General features: G+C 41.4%; 1 protein-coding gene across 3 annotated transcripts in view; it reads right to left on the bottom strand.

Moving 5' to 3' along the window:
• The window catches only part of LOC122548828 (protein LYRIC-like), an 81,408-nt gene that overhangs the window by 38,516 nt on the left and 20,800 nt on the right, over positions 1–22,092 (bottom strand). For all 3 annotated transcript variants that reach the window (XM_043687643.1, XM_043687645.1, XM_043687646.1), the window contains exons 3-5: positions 16,665–16,755; positions 2,225–2,413; positions 170–424 (exon numbers count right to left, since the gene is read on the bottom strand). In XM_043687643.1, the coding sequence (XP_043543578.1) occupies positions 170–424; positions 2,225–2,413; positions 16,665–16,755 (535 nt within the window). The remainder of the gene's footprint in view (positions 1–169; positions 425–2,224; positions 2,414–16,664; positions 16,756–22,092) is intronic.

Genomic DNA, 22,092 nt, shown 5'->3' with positions numbered 1-22,092 from the left:
TTTGTACTATGAATCAGTATCAACATTTACTGACAAAGCCAAAGGTTTAGTTTGAAGAAAATGACAGGCATATAAAAATCTTCAATCTTATTAAGAATTAATTATTTCAATCTCCCTCATGTTGAATTTAAGTATATTTCAATTAAGAGACACACAATTCAACACTCACCAATGCTGGGGTAAAGTGCATGCTCACTCCAAGTCTTATCAACTAAGGGTACTGCCCATTCTTTTGACCCTGCATTGGTATCACTGCTTTCCTGGCCCCAGGCAGGCTGATCCGGGCTTCTTTTTGCATTTGCCAATACTGGGATTTGTCGCCATTTATCATCCTTAGTTGCATTAATCTGAGTGGGCAGTTTCACTGGGATATCACACCAGCTTCCTCCATTCACTGTTAGCTGTTCACCCCACCCGGGAGCAACTTTGAAGAGAAAAAAAAACATATCAACAAGCCTTATTAATTGCCAGAAAATTGATTCGGCCTGAAACAGTGGCTGCTTTTACTGTTTTGCCAAAGAGACATTTAAAATTCATTTTGCAACAGAAATCTATGTCAAGCTGATTGTTGCTAATAATAGATTCAATATGTATAACTAGTTTAGAAGTTAAGTAAACTAATCTGCTTCTACAAAGGTTTCAGTCTTATGATGATAGCAATTTTTGACCTAAATTAGGACCAATCTAATGGAGCTAACTCAAATTTTTTGGTAATTACTGACCCCTGGTAACTATTATTCAAATAAGGCAGAGACAATTATCATTGAAACTTGATATAACTCTTTGCTTTAAAAGAAAGCACCAATCATGGATCAGTAACACTCTTGTCTCTAACTTAGAAAACTTTAGAGTCAAGTCCTACTCCAGAAAATGAAACATAAATATTGAGTCTGACACCCCAAATGCATTGCTGATTAAGGGCTTTTGCCTGAAACGTCTACTTTCCTGCTGCTTGGATGCTGCCTGACCTGCTGTGCTTTTCCAGCACCACACTCTCAATCCCAAATGCATTACAGAGGGAGCCCTGTACAGTCAGAGGCACCATCTTTCAGATTAGATACTAAATTGTGGGCCTGTCTGCCATCTCAGATGGATGGAGAGGCTCCCATTGCATGATTTCAAAAAAGACCAGGGTTGTTATCCCCAGTGTCATCAATGATATTCATTCCTCAATCAACACCACATAAAATAAAACCAGGCTTGCAGTTTTTCCTCTCATTGCCATTTGTGGGCATCTTCCACTACACAGATTGACTGCCACATTTCCTACATTACAACAGTGACTAGACATTCCATACTAATTCACTGGCTGCAATGTGCTTCAATATGCCATGAAAACCACTGCACAAAATCAAGTCTTTGCTCCTTTACAAATAAGATGATTCTAGAGACATTGCTTTCTGGGAGGGCATAATTAATAAAATGTTATTGCAACAACTGAGCCCTGAAATTAGTGCCCAACATTATCAATTCATTGCACACACTCCTGAGTTGCAAAATACATATGGAGGAGGAACACATGCAGCAAAATTCTCACCAATAAGGGAGTGGTCCTGGCATCGTAGTTCACTAACGTTCTTTAAGGAAGGAAATCTGCTGTGCTTACCTAGTCTAGCCTACATTTGACTCCAAATCCACACCATGGTTAATTGTTAACTTATCTCTGATATGGCCAAACAAGCCACTCGGTTCAAGGTGGGATCAAGAATCAACAAATGCTGACTTTCCAGATGTCTGACGCAGCAACATCCACATAGTAAATCAGGTCAGTGATGACAATTCAAGGTTTAATTATTTAGTTGCTAAACTGTAATTCAGTGCGAGTATCAATTTCACTTCTGGATGTTCTCCCTATCCAGCTGCCAACTAGCTACTGGGGAAGATCTCAGGTTTTTTTTTATTTTAGAAATCCAAACATTACTATTAAACAAAACACCCAATCACTCAATTATAAACAATAGTGACCCATCTCTCTAGGCTTTTAATCAACCTGCCCAGTTACGTTGTGACATGACCCTGGAGGTAGGACTTGAATCTGGACAAGAGGCAGGGGCACCACAAGAAGCCAAAGACTTAGGTCTCAAGTACAAACTCTCACGAGCATTACATTAAAATTGAAATCGCTTCAAGGGGCCTACTTTTTAATATAAAAACACTGGCACCAGACACCCACAACCCAAGAAGGAATACAAAGAAAACAGAAGTCCTCCCTTTTCTAACCAACCTGCAGTTTCTACCCCTTTGGTCTTTCGAGGGCCCAGCCCAGCTGAGGCTATTGTGTGTTGCTGTGCAGGAACAGCTTCAGATCCAACTGCAGGGAGACTAGAATCAACGGAGGGAGATTCATTTATTCCTCTGTCACGCCTGCGCTGTTGTCGTTTTTCCCGGCTACTGATTTTGGTCTCCCATGCCCCTGTGAAAGAACCAAAGTGAAGTCCAGTTAATATTTAGCTTAATAATTGAAGCAAAAACCATCCTTTTTCAAAAGCATGGTAACTTTAGACAGAGAACTGGAAAATTACTAGAAAGGGGAAACTGTATGCTGACAGAAAGGGCAGGGTGAAGGAAGGCTAATTAGCTTGCTTATTCAGAGAGTTGACACAAACACACTGAGCCAATGGTCTCTGATGGTGCTGCATCACTTTATGATTGCATGAAACTCAGTCAATGTGGCATAGTGCACCAGATCTTCAATACTGTACCACTGTCAGGATGCTGTGATGAGGCCTGTTAAACTTTATTTCACCCAACATTGGTAATACAGCGAGCCGAAAAGTGGAGACATTTCACTTATCTGATTCTACACCTAAATCCATGCCAGCAAAAATCGTAACATTCCTTTATCATGTGTCGGAATGCAATCAATTAACAGTATTGATCCAAACAGCAAACTGTTTCATTCGAAGTGACTGGATTATATAACTTGGTTTAGACACGTGATGTGTCAGTTTAAAACACTGCATAATCTTAAAATGGTTTATCTCTACTTTCTCATTACTTTTCTTGTAAAGAGAAAGCTAATAACTCCCTCAGCAAAATGGTACAACAAAATTAAAATTCAACATATTTTAACCTGTTAATAACTGGTGAAAGTGTCGCTCACAACAAGGTGCTCAGTCTGGAGTTGTATTGTTGCAAGAGCATGTTAAGAGTCAGGTGAAATCAAATGGAGTTGTGAAGTCTTCATTTCATGAGTATTGGGATACATGAAAGAGATGTGTAGCATATTAGAGAGATGGAATAGAGAATATCACATCTGCCACTCGTGTTCAACAAGGATTATAGCTAAGGTGTAAGAAGTAATCACAAGGCTGGACAGCTATTAGATGTGTCTCGATGGGTAGCACTCTGGATCAGTAGGCAGCACGCTCAAGTCCCACTCCCAATTTCATCCTGACTGACACTCCACAGGAATGTCAGAGAGAAAAAAAAAGTGCATTGCTCAAGATGCCAGTTGCTTTTCAGTTTAAGGGTAATGTGCAGCAGGTTTTCCGAGAATAGTACACACAACTCATTCTGATGTACATTATTCTTCTGACTTGGACATAGGGGCCATAATTTCAAAGTTTGCAGATGACATAAATACCTGTAAATGTGGTAAGGTGCACAGCAGTATACTTTAGGTGACAGGATAGACAGAGGATATCGTACAGATTAAATTTAATGCACAGAAAGTTAAGGGAAGACTTAAAAAAAAAAAGAGGGAGAAAAGCAGTAACCACAGGGCAAAGATTGAAGAGGACTCGTAAAAATAAGATATAAAAACCTATCAAATTCAACAGGTGTAGTTTGCATTCTTTTGTGGCATGCGTGCTGGCAAAGGCAAAACTTGCTACCCATCACTCAGTGCCCTTAAATGTCTTGTTTTACCTTTTACCAGCAGTTAGGAATTGCTGCGGGTCTAGAGTCACATGGGTGAGGATGACATATCTCCTTTCTCAAAGGGCAGAAGTGAACCACAAGAGATTTTTCAAACAATCGGTGATAGCTACCACGGTTACCAGTGCCAAGACTAGCTTGATATTACAATTTTATTATCAATTTGAACTTCACCAGATGTGAACCATCATCCCCAGAGCATTAGCCTGGGACTCTGGATTACTAGTTCAGTGGAAGAAGCACATTATCAACCAGTGCCTAATGATCTGGGATATACGACTTGAATGAACACTGAAAGCAGATTCTACAGTAACTTTCAAACAGGAATTATAAAAGACTTGAAAAGGAAACAGCAGTTTGCATAAAGTATGTGAATAGGACTAAATGAATAGCCTTTCAAACAGCAGGCACATGCATAATGGGCTAAATGGCCTATTTTTAAGATGCATTAACTGATGATTCCATGACCCTTACAGATCATGCCTCTGACCTCACATCCAATGCAATGCATAATTCTCAGCCACAAGTGGGGATCTGCACTCAAGGGATGGTGGGAGGGAAGGGAAGGGAAGGAGTGTAGTTGTGAGATATGGAGGAGGGGATGGTCCTTTGGATCATGAGAGTAGATTCTGTAGTAGAGGAGAAAAATAAGATCATAGGCAATACAAATCAAATTCAATAGAAACATCTGACTAGATTAGTTCGCCTGTGACTGGATTAAAGTGTTAAGTGCTAATGTTGAGCGCTTAAACACCACCTTACACTGGGTTATGAGCTTTCACACTTCAGAGAAAGATTTACTGCTGCAGGAACATAAGACAGTAGTGTGAATATGACATTCCAAAATAACAAGCACATTTTCTCTTGGGAATGCAAATTACACTAGTTTGAGTTTGTACATATTGTTACGACACGGGGTAAACCGCTCTGCTAATTTAAACACAACACACAGTGAAGCTCACCTTGTACTGTAATCTGTTAAATTTCAAGAGGCAAAGAAACATCCCAGATTTCACTATTTAAAATAAAAACTAACAATTTATTCTTTAAGTCCAACAGAAAACATTAAAAACACTATTTACAACTCCCTTCTCCTAAACTGATCTTTTACCTCCCACTCTACAATACTGGCCCAAAAATAAACACCGATTAAGATTTACAAAACAAAAAAAAAATCATATTTCAAAACCAGTCAGCTTTGTTGATTTTCTTCAGTAGATTTTTCTCTGGGTTTTCCTGGGTCGCCTCCTCTTCTGCTGCACAACTTTTCTTACGGACAGGTACCTTTCAGAGAGCTATTTAGCTAACAGTCTATACTTGTTGGTTTTCTTGGCAGTTCTCTCCCTAACTGTTCAAAATGTCCAGTTTTATACCCCAAAACATTGGATCTTTTAGATTCTCTACAGCGTGGAAACAGGCCCTTCGGCCCAACAGGTCCACACCGACCCTCCGAAGAGTAACCCACCCAGTCCCATTTCCCTCTGACCAATGCACCTAACACTACGGGCAATTTAGCATGGCCAATTCACCTGACCTGCGCATCTTCTGACTAATGCACCTAACAATATGGGCAATTTAGCATGGCCAATTCACCTGGCCTGCACATCATTGGACTGTGGGAGGAAACCCGATCACCCGGAGGAAACCCATGCAGACACGGGGAGATTGTCTGCGTGGAGTTTATGCAGTCACCAGAGGCTGGAAGCGAAACTGGGACCCTGGTGCTGTGAGGATTAATCTTAATCTTAATCATTGGTTTGATGTCACAAAAATGCTAAAATCCAATTCAATTGGATTTTGGTATCAGGTGCATAATTTAAACTGTTTGACCATATTTGAATTTGCTTTTGTTCCATGGCCTCGCAACTCCAGCTATATGTTTCAACCAAGTATTACATTTTTATCTTGTTCAGCACTCTGTGCTTTCAGCCAGTCCTTGCGAGCTTCCTCCTTCTTTCTCTCAAAGGTACAGTACACATCTATACCTTCATAACAATATAACGCAAAAAAATGTTTTAAGAATTTTAAATAAATAGCCCCTTAAAAATAAAGTATGTTGGTGCATCAGTTAGAATTAAATTTTGTTAACTGCGAAGTTGGAAGTGTAGTTATTTAGTTTCGACACAACATCACCACTATAAGAATTTTTCTTTAAAAAAAGTCCTTACTAAACTCTTCACAAATTCCTTCCTCACTCAGGAGGTTAGTGCCATTTCACTTCAAACTGGACCGCAAAATTAGTTTGTTCATTTAAGCTAGTTCTTCTGCTTCCATGCTATTGAGAAGGTAGCGGCATAGCGATAACGTCACCAGACTAGTAATCCAGAGCCCTAGGTTAATTCTCTAGGGTCATGGGTCAACTCAACGGCAGATGGTGAAATTTAAATTTAATGAAAACGTGGAATTAATGGCAACCGTGTAACCATTACTGATTTCGCTAATAACCATGTAAAATTCAAGAGATGTGCTCAATGCTGGCTGGATCAGAATTTAGTTCCATCCCTAGTTGCGCTCAAGAGGAGATGTTGAACAGACCTTTTGAGCTGCTGCAATTCATCTGGCGTAGGTACACATAATATTATTAGTGTGTTTCAGAACTCTGACCCAGTAACTTCCCTGGAATGGCAATGTATTTCAAAGTCAGGATGGTAAGTGGCTTGGAGAGGAACTGGCAGTTGATTTGTGACATGTAGGTGATGGACAGGCTTAAGGAAGTCGGGAGGGAGTTACCACATTCCTGATGAAGGACTTATGCCCAAAATGTCGACTCTCCTGCTCATCAAACCAGCGGACAAGGGGAGTGCAGTGGTAGTTTGGCGCTCTGACCTCTACACCGCTGAAGCCAGGCGTTAACTCGAAGACACCTTCTCCTACCACCTCCTCGTCCATGACCTCACCTCCCATCACCAAACCGTCATCTCCCAGACCGTACATAACCTCATCACCTCAGGGGATCTCCCATCCACAGGTTCCAATCTCCCAGTTCAGGAACGCCGCACCACCCGGTGCTATCTCCTACTCAAGATCCACAAGCCTGACTACCCTGACCGGCCCATCATTTAGGCCTGCGCCTGCCCCACCGAATTCACCTCCACCTACCTCGATACCGTTCTATCCCCTTGGCCCAGGAATTCCCCACATTCGGGACATCACCCACACTGTCCAACTCCTCCATAACTTCCATTTCCCTGGCCCCCAACGCCTCATCTTTACCATGGGCATCCAGTCCCGAAACACCTCTATCTGCCATGACCATAGCTTCCAAGCCCTCAGTTTCTTTCTCGCCCAACGTCCCCACCAGTACACATCCATTGACACTCTCACTCGTTTGGCTGAACTGATCCTCGCCTTTAATAATTTCTCCTTTAAATCCTCCCACTTGCTCCAGACGAAAGGGGTAGCCATGGGCCCCAGCTATGCCTGTCTCTTTGTCGGCTACGTAGAACAGTCCATCTTCCGCAGTTACACCGGCACCATTCCCCACCTCTTCCTCTGCTATATTGATGACTGAATCGGCGCCACCTCATGCTCCCACGAGGAGGTTGAACAGTTCATCAACTTCACCAACACATTCCACTCTGACCTTAAATTCACCTCGACCATCTCAGGCACCACCACCACCCCCCTCCCCCCCCCCGCCTTTTCTGGACCTCCATCCCCATCAAGAGAGACCGACTCAACACTGACATTTTCGACAAACCCACCAACTCCCACAGCTACCGGGATTACACCTCGCTCTACCCTCCCCTCCGACCTATCACCTTTACCCGCACCTCTATCCACCTATCGCACTGTCAGCTACCTTCCTCCCAGCCCCATCCCCTCTCCCATTTATCTCTCCACTCCCCAAGGCTCCCACCCTCATTCCTGATGAAGGGCTTTTGCTTGAAATGCTGATTCTCCTGCTCCTTAGATGCTGCCTGCCCTGCTGTGCTTTTCCAACACATTTTCTGACTCGGACTTTCCAGTATCTGCAGTCTTCACTTTCTCCTAGGGAGTTACCTGGGAGCTGCAGAATTCTAGCCCCTGACTCGACCTTGTAGTCGCAGTTTATACATAGATAATTTACATTCCTGAAGAAGGGCTTATGCCCGAAACGTCGATTCTCCTGCTCCTAGGATGCTGCCTGGCCTTGTGTGTTTTTCCAGCATCACATTTTTCAACTCTGGTCTCCAGCATCTGCAGTCCTCACTTTCTCCTCCTTTATAAATATAGTCCACTTCAGTTTCTGGTCAATGGTAACCTCCAGGATATTGTTAATAGGGGATGTAGTGATAGTTATGCCATTGAATTACAAGGGACCATGTTGAGATTCTCTTTTGTTACAGATGATCATTCCCTAGCATCGGTGTTGCACAAATGTTACTTGTCTTGAGAACATTATTTTGCTTTAATTTTTCTCTTTTTGTTTAGAATTGAGTTGAAGTCAATAACTGAATTATGAATAGCAGCTTGCTCTTAAAAGTCTGATATTTGCTCATGGGAACTACCCTGGAAAGATAATTCAGGTTAATTGCTGCTCTGATGATACTGCAGACCATTTATCATTGAGATGTTGTTACACTGAGGGACTGGCAGTTTGCTGGATGTTGAATTGGTCAAATAAAGGAGGTTCAGTTATGGCCAGCCAACGATAGACCATATTTAAAACAAAAAAGAAAACAAAGTGTAAACTGGTAGTGTCTGGGATTTTGGATTGGAGACAAGTTTGCTTTAGAAGCTGCTGGACTAGAAAAGTTTACTTTGCTTTGCTCTCTCTAGTCATTCTCCACTAAATGATTTGTTGAAAGTTCTGAGAAAAGAATTCCTACTGTGACATAAGTATGTCTCTAGCAGTCTGTGGAAGTTATTTGTATTGACCACTGACTTCAGAGTTCAAGCCACATGTACAGTCCTATGTGCCTGTACTAGGATTTCATGAAGACCTGGCATTCTTTTATTGCCTTTTCTAAAATTTGTCCCTCAACTATGTCTGTTTGTCTGTCTCTGTCCATATCATAGTGACATTAATATTCAAAAAAGACTGAGCTTTAATTGTGGATGTTGATTAGACCGCTTTGCAGTTTGTGTGTGTTCTGCTAAAGTTACATTCTTAATAATAAATTGATCATTTTTGCTGAACTTACAAGATTTGTTATTTTTACAAGTCTGGTCAGGAACAATGGAGCAACTTTGAGGGTCACTAGATGTTTTAATTGCTACTGTGTTGCAATTACAAAGTGAATTTGGTTGGTTTGCTATTCCTCAGTCACAACACTTACCACTTTTCAGCACAAATCTGGACATTATCCAGGTCTTGCTGCATTTCGACATGCAGCGCTTCAGTAACTGAGTAGTCACAAAAGGTGCGAACATTGAGCAATCATCATCATTTCTCACCTTATGATGGAAGGAAAGTCATTGATGAAGCAACTGAAGATGATTGGACCTTCAATACTACTCTGAGGAAGTCCAATAGAGACATTCTGCAGCAGAGATGACTACCCTTCAGCAATCTCAACAATCTTCCTTCTGTGTCAGAAATGACTCTAACCAGGTTTTGCCTGATTCCCACTGACTCCACACTTGATGCCACGCTCAGTCAAAAGCAGCCTTGATAACAGAGGCAGTCATTCTCGCATCATCTCTGGAATTCAGCTCTTTTGTCCATGTTTGAATTAAGGTGGCAATGAGGTCAGGATCGAGTGGCGGAAACCAAAGGTTATTGCTGACAAGTGCTGCTGGATAGCACTGTTGATGACACCTTCCATCACTTTTATGATCAAGAGTGATCTGAGGGGTCAGTAATTGGCTGGGTTGGATTTTACCTGCTGTTGTACACATGATATACCTGAATAATTTTCAACATTGTTGGGTAGATGTCAGTGTTGTAGCTGAACTAGAAAAGCTCGGGTAGAGGTGTGACAAATTCTGGAGCACACATCATCATGTATGTCAATTGTCAGAATGTTGTCAGAGGCCATAGTCTTTGCAGTACCCAGTGACTCCAACTGTTTCTTGATATCATGTGGAGTGAATTAAGTTGGCTGAAGATTTGCATCTGTAATGCTGGTGACCACTCGGCACTTCTGGCTGAAGATTGTTGCAAACACTTCAGCCTTCTCTTTTGCAATGCATTGCCCTCATTATTGAGGATGGGGATATTTGTGGAAGGGACAAAACTTGACATATAAACATAAGAATAGGACAAGTAGGCACTTCAGCTCCTTGAACGCACACTATTATGCAATCAAGGCTGATCTGATTGCCTTTTCAATTCCACATTCCCTGTTATCCCTGATAACCCTCGATTTCCTGCCCAATAAAAATCTATCCATTTTGGTCTTAAAAATATTCAATGACCTAACCACATTCTGAATATCACACTGGTAAATCTATACTGCACTCCTTTTAAGGTCAATACTATCGCCACAAGGGAAGCTGTAAGGACATTACACCCCCAACCCACCAGACTATTCGAGTGTTCACTGTATCCAGATTTTATCATATAAAAATATTCTGTTCTATCCATTTTTGTTTGGTCTCACATTTGCAAACTTTGAGATCCATTTGCTGCCATTTTTCCTATTCATTAATCTGTCACCATTTCCTTGTGATTTTATACTTTCAGCAAAACTACTTGCTACGCCACTTATCTTTGCATAATTGGAAAACTCTGATTCATTCAAATGACATGGGTCAACTTCTTAGAAAACTCAAATTTAATTTGAAACTTGGAAGATTTAGCTGTAATTAGGGTGAACCTATAAGCAAAATAACATTCACTACAAGAAAGAGGGATGACATTAATTAATAACATAATTAGAATCATAATATAAGGAACATTTTAAAACTGATGGAGATGAAGTGTTCTGTGAGAGAATTGTTAAATGGATGACGAATCCCATGAGGAAGGGTGTGTGCTGCACTTGGGGTCTTCTGCTCAGTTGAACTACTGTCATGGGGATGATCTTTCAGAGCACACCTGGCTAACTGAACCAGATCATGAAGGCAGTAAATTAACAGAAGACCTAAGGGATCATTAACTGACAAGAATACATCTTAATTAAGAACAAATCTTCTGCGTTGCACTGAATCATAGAAAATGGCTACAGGAGTAGGCCATTCATTCCTTTGAGCCTGCTCCGCATTCACTATGATTATGGCTTATCAACCAACTCAGTCCCCTGTTCCCCAGTCCCTGACCCCTTTAGGAACTAAATCAAACTCCTTCTTGCCAACATTGAATGTTTGGCCTCAACTGCTTTCTGTGGCAGAGAATTCCAAAGGGTCACCACTCCCTGAACGAAGAAATTTTCCCTCATCTCAGTCCCAAATGGTCTACTCTGCATCCTTTGACTCCGACCTCGATTCTGGGCTCCCCATTCATCGTTAACATCCTGTGCTTACCCCAAGTACTCCGGTTAGAGTTTTCCAGGTTGCTACAGGCTCCCTCCATCTCACCCTCAGTCTTCTAAATTCCAGTGAAGGTAGTCCTAACTAATACAGCCTCCCTTCATAACTAAGTCCTGCTATACCAGAAATTAGTCTGGTAAACCTCTGCTGCACTCCCTCCATAGCCAGAATATCCTACCTCAGATAAGGAGAAAAACTGCACATAATAGGCAATGTGAGGTCTTATTAAGATCCTGTACAATAAGACCATAAGAAATAGAAATAGGAGTAGGCCATTTGGCACTAAAGTCTACTCCACCAAATAGGATCACGGCTGATCCAACATTCCTCGTATCCACTTTCCTTTGTAACCCTTGATTTCCCCTACTGATCAAGCATCTCTCTCAGAGGAAGACATTACTATTTCTGTACTCAAATCCTCTTGATATGAAGGTTAACAAATCATTCGCTTTCTTTGTCTGTTGCATCTGCATGCTTACTTTCAGCAGCTGGTGTAGAAGAACAACCAGATCCAGATGCACTTCCTCCTTTCTCAATATATCACCAAATAATTTACTTTCCTGCTCTTGCTACCGAAGTGAAGATGATACAGGTCGAGAGCACAGAGATGAAGAGAAATCTGATTCCCTTAGAAAACTGTGCAATTTTGGGATTCTGCTTTAGAAGGCGGTGGAAGTGAGACCGTTGACTACTTTGAAAACAGTGAATGATTGTTTGCCTGACAAGAATCTATCAGAGGCTATCAGGATAGATGGGAATGTGAAATTCAAAACACAAACTGTTCAGCCACAACCTTATTGAATAGTGGAGTTGACTTAGAGGGCCAAACGGTCAACTTTTGCTCTACTTTGTATGAGATAAAAAAGAAGTGGCCAATTCTGATTGTTCTGTCGACCAACTGCTTGGCTCACTGAGATCCATATCCAAGATCAATTTTACCAGATTCCTCTGCCATTTCCTGAAAAGCTCACCTTGAACAGCAGACAACAAGTGCTGCTAAAAAAAAACATATCACCTCTGATCTTCTAATAATTTAATCAGATTTAACTGACCAAGTTACAGCTGAATTGCTCTTCATGAAAAAATGTTTAATCTCTACATGGTTGTATTCCTTGAATCTTCATAAGTGAAAAGTGGATTTATGAATATATACCTTGGCAAGAATTACAAATCCCCCTGTGAATAAATACTTTAGCTGACCGAAGTGTTAAAAAGACATTTTTGTTACTTAGTCTCTTACTTTGAAATGATCAGAAAAACAAATACTTGACTGGCTGCAACTTGCAGAAATATTTCAGTGAATGCACTAGCTTACAGGTATATTTTCTTCTCAATTGAAAATATATTTTCTTTCTTAAAAAAAAAATGACCACTGACGTACACCATCTTACACCTATGCTTACAGGAATTCAATTGATACGAAGTTAGCTGCAACTGTGCCACCTTCAGTTCAGGACTGCGGCTCAGCGTGTGGTACTCCAGCCTTAGAGTTTATGACTCACTTCAGGACAGAGCACAATTTTATTAAAGCCTGTTCATGGGATGTGGGAAACGTGGCCAGCATTTACTGCCCGTGTTCTTTGGCCAACAAATGTCTCCAGCTTGCTGCAGTGCTCCAGCGCAAGACAGAAGAACAGCACCTCACTTTCAGCTTGGGAACTCCATAGCCTTCAGAACTCAATTTTAACTTTGTCACAAAGGTGTAGGTACGTACTGTAGTTTTAAGAGGGAGAGGAAACCAGCAAGGACTGACTGAAAGCATAGTGTGTTTGGAACAATTTAAAAATATAACACCTGGTTGAAATAAATAGCTGGAGTTGTGTTGTCATGGAACAAAAACAAATTCACATTCGACCAATCGGTTTAAATTATATCGCAGATACCAAAATCCAACCGAACTTGAATTTTACTATTTGGGATGACATCAAACCAATGAAACGATCCAATGTTTTGCAGTATAAAATCGGACATTTTGAACTGTTAGGGGGAGAACAGCAAAGAGCACCCACAAGTATAGACTGCTAGCCGAATACTTTTCTGGAAGGTATTAGTCCACGAGAAAAGTTGTGCAGCAGAAGACCGAAGAAAAGATGACCCAGGAAAACACAGGGGCAAATCTACAGAGGAAAATCGGCAAAGATGGCTCGTTTTAAAACGTGATTTTTTTTAATGTTCATTGGGGTTTTTTTCTCAAATTAGACCAGTATTAGAGTGAGAGAGGTGAAAGGTATGTTTAAGAGAAAACAGTTGTAAATAGTGGTTGTTTTAATGTTCTCTGTTGGACTTAAAGAATAAAATTGTTAATTTTTACTTGAAATAGTGACCTCTGGGATAGTCCTTTGCCTCTCAAAATTTAACCGATTATAGCGTGAGGTGAGCTTGTGTGTGTTGGGTTTAAATTAGCAGAGGGGTTTAACCCCTATCATAACTTCAACAATTTTAGGGTTTGAGGCCCCTTCGCCTATGTCTTTACCTCAGCCCCCACACAGCAGGCTTTGTTATCACACTGCCTACTATTACATACAACCAATCTAGAGCCAGTAATTGTCAACTAAGCTATTCATTCATCCATGCTGATCATTAACCACTCCTTTGTCTGTCTGACTGTTCTCCTCCCTCTTTGGACTCTATCTCCACCTATTATTTACTCCTTACTCCAACTACCCTATCTTGTGCATAAAAAACAACTTTTCTCTAGCCACCGTCAGTTCTGAGGAAGGATCACCGGGCCTGAAACGTTAACTCTGATTTCTCTCCAAAAATGCCGCCAGACCCATTATGGCTCTCCAGCAATTTCTGCTTTTCAGCATCTGCAGTTCTTTCGGTTTTTATTTATCACCTGATCTTGGTGTGCTGAACAATATTTAAACTTCAACGAACATCAGAAGAGAAAAAAAATCTCCTGGTCACTATTGTTAGATGAAAACAACTTTTTGAATTAGTTTCTGTCTTTAAATGTCAGTACACTTCAAAAGTGGCTTAATGTCCCGTGTGCAGGGACATCCTGCGGGCATAGAAGACACACTAATTGCAATTTCCTTTATCAACTGCACACTCACATGAAGAACAGTTGAGCTAGTAGACTGAACTCAGCTCCTATACAACATCAAGATCTCCACAAGCTAAACAAGGGCAACAGAAGAGAAATTGGTGGCAATCAAGAAATTGCTAATGCAGTAAGCACAGATAAAAAGTGTTGTTAGAACAATACAAGTTCTCTCTTTTCTTTCCGGCTCTAAAATACATCAACCTTTTTTTACCCCTTTTAACCTAGGAGTAGAAACCAGATGAATAAATATTTCATACAGGGGAAACATCAGCTTAAGAATGAACTTTCCTTGGGATTGTTGCCAGGAATCGGTTCCAAAATTGTCAAAAACAAACAACCCCTTATTGAACAAGGCATCCTTTTTGTACAACCCTAAATAAGGTGTGAAGAGAGATTCTAAAATATTCAACACAAACAGTTGGCAGTTAAATAAATTCTTTCATTTAGCTTTCCCCCCATATAAACTGTTGCATGATTCTAGCCTTAAATATTGAAGGAAAATGCTGAAATGTTGGAACACGTACCAAAAAGATCCAATATCTAGGGACTCAGTAATAGTCTTATAAACCCATTGGGATTATATTTGGTAAGGATCATGCAAATGCAATTCAATTTGATCCTGTGGGTTTGAATATGAACACTGCTACTGTTATTCCCCATGACATTACTTTTCCACCAACTAGTTGCTATTTGCTTTGCTAGAAGATTCCAAGATCTTGATTTATTTATTCGCTGTGGTCCTTCAGCTAGATTTTTAGTTTGTACTTAAATTTTGCACAGTTGTACATTTCAATGAAGCCTGGCACACAGTATTGGAACTACAGTTTTTCAGAGATTCTTTCCATCCACAAACAAGGAAGCAAAGTTTAAATTTTTGGAAAAAACCTTCACAGAAAAGTTAATCTTTAGTGGATTATTACAAGCAAAATTGATTTGCAATTTAGATTATCTGCTGACTTAAATTGAAATACTCTATTATTATTAAAATTCAATCTCTACCCCCTTTAAACGGCATGGGCAGCAGATGCATGGGAATAGCACCAGCTTCCCTCCTGGTCACACACGATCCTAACAGACAACGACAGCACCACTCTTTCACTTGTTGCTCTTCTCTCCCTACTCATGGGACGTGCATATCACTGGTTTATTTCCAGTCCTAGTTGCCCTTGAGAAGATAGTGGTGAACTGCCTTCTTGAACCACTGGAGGTAGACCCACAAAGCCAGTAGGGAGGTAATTCCAGAATTTTTATCCAGTTACACTGAAGGAATGACAATATATTTCCAAGTCAGGATGGTGACTGGCTTGCAGCGGAACTGTTCTGAAGAACAATCATTGAACCAGAACAGTAACTCTGTTTTCTCTCCACCAGATGCTGCCAGACCTGCTGAGATTTTCCAGGATTTTTCTGTTTTTGCTTTTGGCTTCCAGCAACCACAATTCTTGGGTTTTCTTGGAATGTCAAGGGGCAACGGTTCGACTGCCTTTGACTGGAGTTGGATATTGCCTGGCATTTATGTGGCTGGAATCTTACTTGCCACTTTTCAGTCCAAGCCTGGATAGTGTCTAGGTCTTGCTGCGTTTGGACATTAACTGCTTTAGTATCTGAGGAGACATGAATGGTGCCAAACACTCTGCAATCATCAGTAAAATCCCCACTTCTGACCTTAGATTGGAGGGAAGACCATTGATGCAACAGCTGAAAATGATTGGGCACATGCTGAATCTCCTACAGCGATGCCCTGGAGTTAAGGTGACTGACCTCCAACAACCACAATCATCTTCCCACGTGCCAAGTATGACTTCAACCAGCAGAGAATTTTCCCCCTAATTTCCACTGATTCAGGTTTTGCTAGGGCTCCTCAATGCCATACTTGGTGAAATGCGGCTTTGATGTCAAGGGCTGTCATTTTCAGCTCCTCTGGATCCTGGAACTCCTTCCATAACAGCACTAAGGACGCACCTATACCAAAGCAACTGCAACAGTGGAAGGCTACAGCTCATTACCACTTAAGAGCAACTAGGGTCAAGCAATCAATGTTGGCCTCGCCAGTGACACCCACACCACAAGAATTAGTAAAAACCAGTTTATCACTGAAAAGAGACATATGTTGCCAAAGCTTTTCCACCTTGTACTTATCAAGACAAATAAAGAATGCAAAATTTCAAATGATCATAAATTATACCTTAGGAGAACAGGATACCGACTGGTCAGCTAGTCAACTCTGATTTGCTAAGGTGATGCCATCATGGGAAAAGTGATGGGAAATAACAAGACTCCCAGATATTTGAAAATAAATGCAACATTAACATATTCTTGAACTATAAGACTAATATCCCACCTTCATCAGTTTCTTTCCCTTCAGCCCAGTTCTGTGGCTCCTCCTGCAATTGTTTCATGTCTGCCTTTGGCTTCTTCTTGTTTTTCTTTGTCTGTCAAAAAAAGATGAAGGATCAGTTTTTCTCAGACAAATGGCCAACTCGACTCAGAGCTGATAAATTTGAGGCCAAATCTATATTTATACCTCTGTCACTTAAGTGCTATGTGACCTTTTTAGCAATGTTGCATATCTGTTTGACTGGGTGTACTGTAGCACAAGAAAAGGTCATTTAATATAGATTTAACAGCATAGAGACATTGTCTTATTTTCCTTTTGTCTACATATGCCTGCAAAAGCATTACAACTAACACTACGTTTAACATGGGGAAAAGAAAAATCATATTACATTATATTACTTCAATAACTTTGGTATTTTTGGCTCAGCAGTCCATTGAAAATGAAGAAACCTAAAACAGGACTTTAAAATCTTGGCTGCATCACAGAAATGAAGTGACTTGTCAAAAGAAAACATTACAGACTATCAAATGTGCATGGAGACAGACAGTGATCCATTCACCTGCATCTGTACACATTATACCACTGTAGTTTGGACAATGTATGCCTTTGTTAAACAAATAATGCAGAGGACAAGGGTTCAAATCTCACTGTAGTGGTTTCTGAATTTGACTCACGACTGAAAACTGCTCAAAAAAGCTGATATTACTTTCAAATCAACATGTTCACAGCTTGGTTGCAACTACCTAGAATGAAAGACTGGTATTACAGAAGCCATTGCCAAACAGTCTGCAACCTTGGCATTGCTATCTTTGGCTAAAGCTTTGTCACAAAAATAATCTTTCACTTCACTAATATCCATTTTTTCCCTTGCATCAGCTACAGGTGTAGGTAGGTCACTACAGTGTAGATAGAAACAGAGGACTACCAGACGAATGGCATTTACAAGTCCGCTGAAGACACCACTGCTGATGTTAGCCTTTCGAATCTCAGATGGCGACAAAACAAACTACAGACGGGAGATAGAAGACCTGGAAAATCTGTGCACCGAGAACAACCTAGCTCTCAATGCCAGCAAAACCAAGGAACTCATTACTGACCTTCAGCAGGATGTTACTCATGCCCTCCTACACATACACAGCACAGAGGTGGAACGAGTGGACGAGTGTCAAACTCCGGGGAGTGGTCATCCACAACAAGCTTTCTTGGGGATCTAAGATGGTGGCGATCTGAGAAGATCACACTGCAGAGCTTCGCATCGCAGCAGGAGCAGGACGGTCCTTTAACCCGCCCAACCCAGATCATCAGGATTTCTTGGGGCGTTGGAAAGAATGTGGTGCGCCAAGAAACATTTAAAAATTGACTTACCTGTATTTTCAGTTGTCCAGACATGCCTAAAAAGGGAGGAGCAGCATCCGAGGCTGGGTCTGCAGCTCAGCCTGCAGCAGCCTCGGAGCCGATTACTCTCCAGGACCTGGTGAACCAGCTCTTGAAATCTCGTGAGATGCTGGAGCAACAGATTGAAGAGGAGCTGGCTCCAGACTTTCTCATGCTGGAGAAGCATGAGCAGCAGCTGGGAGATCTAGAGAAGAGGACGGATGAGGTGGAGCACAAGGCCACAGTGGTGGAAGCTGATGCCAGTTCATTCAAGGATGAGATCCAAGCCCTGGAGATGCAGGCTCGTAATTTGCGTGACCAAGTGGATAATCTTGAAAACAGGGGCAGGAGAACAAACATTCGGATCATCGGTCTGCCTGAGGTGAGCGGCCTGTGGAATTTGTTGAAGATTGGCTTCTGAAATTCCTTGACTTGGAGACTGGCATGAGAGGATTGAAGATAGAGAGGGCTCACTGGGTCGCAGCGCGGAGGTCGGGTCTGGGTCAACGCCCTCGTCCTTTCCTGGTGCGGTTCCATCATTACCGGGATAAGGAGAGAGTCATGGAGGCTTCCAGACTCCAGGGGAAGGATCCAAAGGCCCTAATTTACGAGGGGTCTAAGATCATGTTTTTTCTGGACTTCTCAGCGGTGTTGATCCAGAAACAAAAATCGTATGATGGTGTCAAGAGACGACTGAAGGAGCTTGGGATTCAGTACCTCCGAGATATCCGGCAGTGCTTCGGATCACCTTAGATGGATCCATGCATCTCTTTGACACATCGGAGAAGGCAAGAGACTTTGTGGACAAACTAACCTAATTTAAATAATTGTAGTATGTATAAATATTGTTGCTTGGGTATGTGTTTATCATTCTGTAAAAGAAATGAAGGAAATCCGGTTGGAGCTTTGTTTTTCCCCCTTTTTTTGTATACTGATAATAATTTGGTTCAAACTATGGCTGGCGGGGGTTAAGGTGTACATTTTAAATTTCTAAGTTAGAACATAACCAAAGGATGGGTGGGGTATTTATTTCCCCTTTTATTTATAAAAGGATTTTTTTTATTTATATTGATATTCTATGGGGTGTTTATTCTTTTTAGCCTTTGCTTGCGATGGCTGGGAGAAGTGAAGGCGGTTGAGATGGTTAGATGCCTATTTATGGACAGTTCAGGACGGGTAGTTGCCCCTTCTGGGCAGGGGGCGAGTTCCCCTACTCAGCGCTATTGGCACTTTATATGTTGGTTTGTTTTCTGGTTTTTGTTGTTTTTTATTTTTAATAATTTTGTATGTTTGTTAAATGTAGTGGTTTTAGTTTATGTAGTTTTTATATTTGGTGGACCACGCAACACTAAGGCTCAGCAATTTGCGGTTCGGGTTCCTCCTCTCTGGAATTTAAATGTAATTGCAGAAGATTATGGCTAGTGATTTGATTAAATGATGTACCTGGAATATCAAGGGAAGTCACTCACCAATTAAGAGGAAGAAGGTACTCTTGAGTCTTAGAAAGGAAAAGGTGGATATTGCTTTGTTACATTTGGAAGACACATTTGGAAGACAAGGAGCATCTGAAATTACAGCAAAATGGCTTTGACCGAGTTTATTTTTCATCATTTAATACCAGAAGTAGGGGAATGGCTATATTGGTTAGGAAAAATCTCTCATTTAAATTGTTGGAATGTGTTAAAGACACAAACAGGAGGTTTGTAATTCTTAAATCCTTGATAAATGGGGAAGAATATGGTATTTTAAATGTTTATTGTCCCCCAGCTCATCCTCTTAAATTCTAGGTAGATGCTTTTTCTAAACCGATAAGTCTCAAGTCTCGGCACATCATTATAGGGGGAGATCTTAACTGTCTCATGGACCCCACAGTAGACAGGTTGCCTAAAGGTCCCTCGATACCCTCTAAACAGTTATTGGGCTTGTGTGGGGAATTAGGGTTGGTGGACGTCTGGTGGTGTCTCCACCCTCCAAGTAGGGATTTCACGTTTTTCTCCAATCCGCATAGATGTCACAGGGGGATTGATTTTTTCTGACCCCTGCGGTAACCCTGGATCTGGTGGCATCTTATACGATTGGTAATATTGTCATCTCTGATCATGCTCCAGTGTACCTCATGGTTAAGATTAAGGATGTTACAGTAGATTCAAGGTACTGGCGAATGGACCCCTTTATTCTCATGGACAGTAAGTTTGATAAATTTTTTGATCGATTAAAAAACTGTAATTAACAGTTATCCAATGGCGACCATGTAACCATCATCAATTGTCATAAAAACCAATCTGGTTCATTCATGTCCTTCAGGAAAGGTAATCTACCCTTCTTGACTGGTCTGGTCTTTTTGTCACTCCAGATCCACAGCAATTTGGCTGACTCTTAACCACTACTCTGGGCAATCAGAGAATGGCAATAAATGGCGGCCTGGCCAGCACTGCTCACATCAGAAGAACATTTTTTTTTAAAATTGTGTCTCTTAGAGGAAAAAGCCGGTCCTTCTTTCACGTACCAGCCTATCCACTGCTCTAATCCTATAATCCCATCTCAATAACACTTAACAGGAGCATCATGGTATTGCTAGTAATCGAAAGGCCTGAATCAATAATCTGGGCTTTCAAACTCAAATACTGCAATAGCACCTGGGGAAATTCAACTGTGAACAAAACAAATCAGCACAATAAGACGTAGTATTAGTAATGGGGATATGTAGCTTCCTGATGTCCATTAAATCCCAAAACAAAACAAACAACTTGGATGCTGTAAATCTGAAAGAAACAAAAATTGTGGGATAAACTCAGCAGGTCAAGCAGTATCTGTGGAGAGATAGTAGGGTGTATGTATTGGGTCCAGTGACCCTTCTTCAGAACTTCTTCGCTCACCAGTGCCCTTTAGAGTGGAAGCTCTGCTGTCCCTACCTGGATACAATTCCTGACCCACAGCAACATGGAGAGAGAAAAAAAAGACTTGCATTTCTGCAGTGCCTATCATGATCACTGGCCAGCTCATCGCCCATTTACAGCTATAAAATACTTTTTCTAAGTACAGTCATTGCTGTAACTCAGATGTCAATCTGCACGTAGCAAATGTCCACAAACAGTGTGCAACTTGATAACAATTAGTTTTGTTATGGTGAGAAACGACATTTTCACAAGAATATCAAAAATAATTGTTCCCTTTAGATTGGTATTCTTGCAAGATGTCGTGATAAATACAAGGCAAAAACACTTCAACAAAAAGTAACTTCTTCACAGCTACATTTGTTCCACAACTGATTAAGGACAATACTGGCCTGAACAACACAGACAATTCCCCTGCTCTTCGTTGAAATTGTGCTGTTGGATTTTGTGTTCACCTGAGACTGCAGAGGGGTCTTCAGATTGACACGTTATCCCAAAGACAGCATCTCCAAATATGTAGTAAACATGTCAGCCAAATGTGTGTGCACAAGTATGAACTGGGACTTCAACATACAACCTTCTAACCCAAGACAAGAATGCTATCACCCAGTTGATTCTTAACTGTCCTCTGAAATGGCTTAAACAAGCTACAAAGCTAACAAAAGGTTAGTTCAGCAACAGTTTCTCAAAGATAATTAATGCTGCTTTTGTCAGACATGCTCACATCTTGGAAGTGAATAAAAATTCAAAACATCATTGGAACATCTTCATACAGTTGGCAATGCCTCGAGGCCCACCACCACCTCATTGAGGGACTTCAGAGAGCCAATACAGGGGAACCTCGATTATCTGAACGTGATGGGCGGGCACTATTTCGTTCGGACAATCGATTATTCGATTAATCGATTAAATGCCTTCTCTCTGGGGCTCAGAGTTTTTAAAGTCTGTTCCCCGTTCAGGAGGCTGCAGCAACACACAGAACGCAAGACCCTGCCCCCCCACCCCGTCCAACGCCAGTCCCCCCGCCCCTGACCCCATTCAACGCCGGTCCCCCCCGCCCCCGACCAACGCCGGTCCCCCCCGATCTCATCCAACGCCGGTCCTCCCCACCGATCCCGACCAACGCCGGTCCCCCCCGCTCCCGACCCCATCCAACGCCGGTA

Source organism: Chiloscyllium plagiosum, chromosome 4, assembly GCF_004010195.1.
Source record: "Chiloscyllium plagiosum isolate BGI_BamShark_2017 chromosome 4, ASM401019v2, whole genome shotgun sequence".
Lineage (NCBI taxonomy): Eukaryota > Metazoa > Chordata > Chondrichthyes > Orectolobiformes > Hemiscylliidae > Chiloscyllium > Chiloscyllium plagiosum.
The sequence above is the reverse complement of the archived record's forward strand: the minus strand, read 5'-3'. Positions and strand labels throughout refer to the sequence as shown.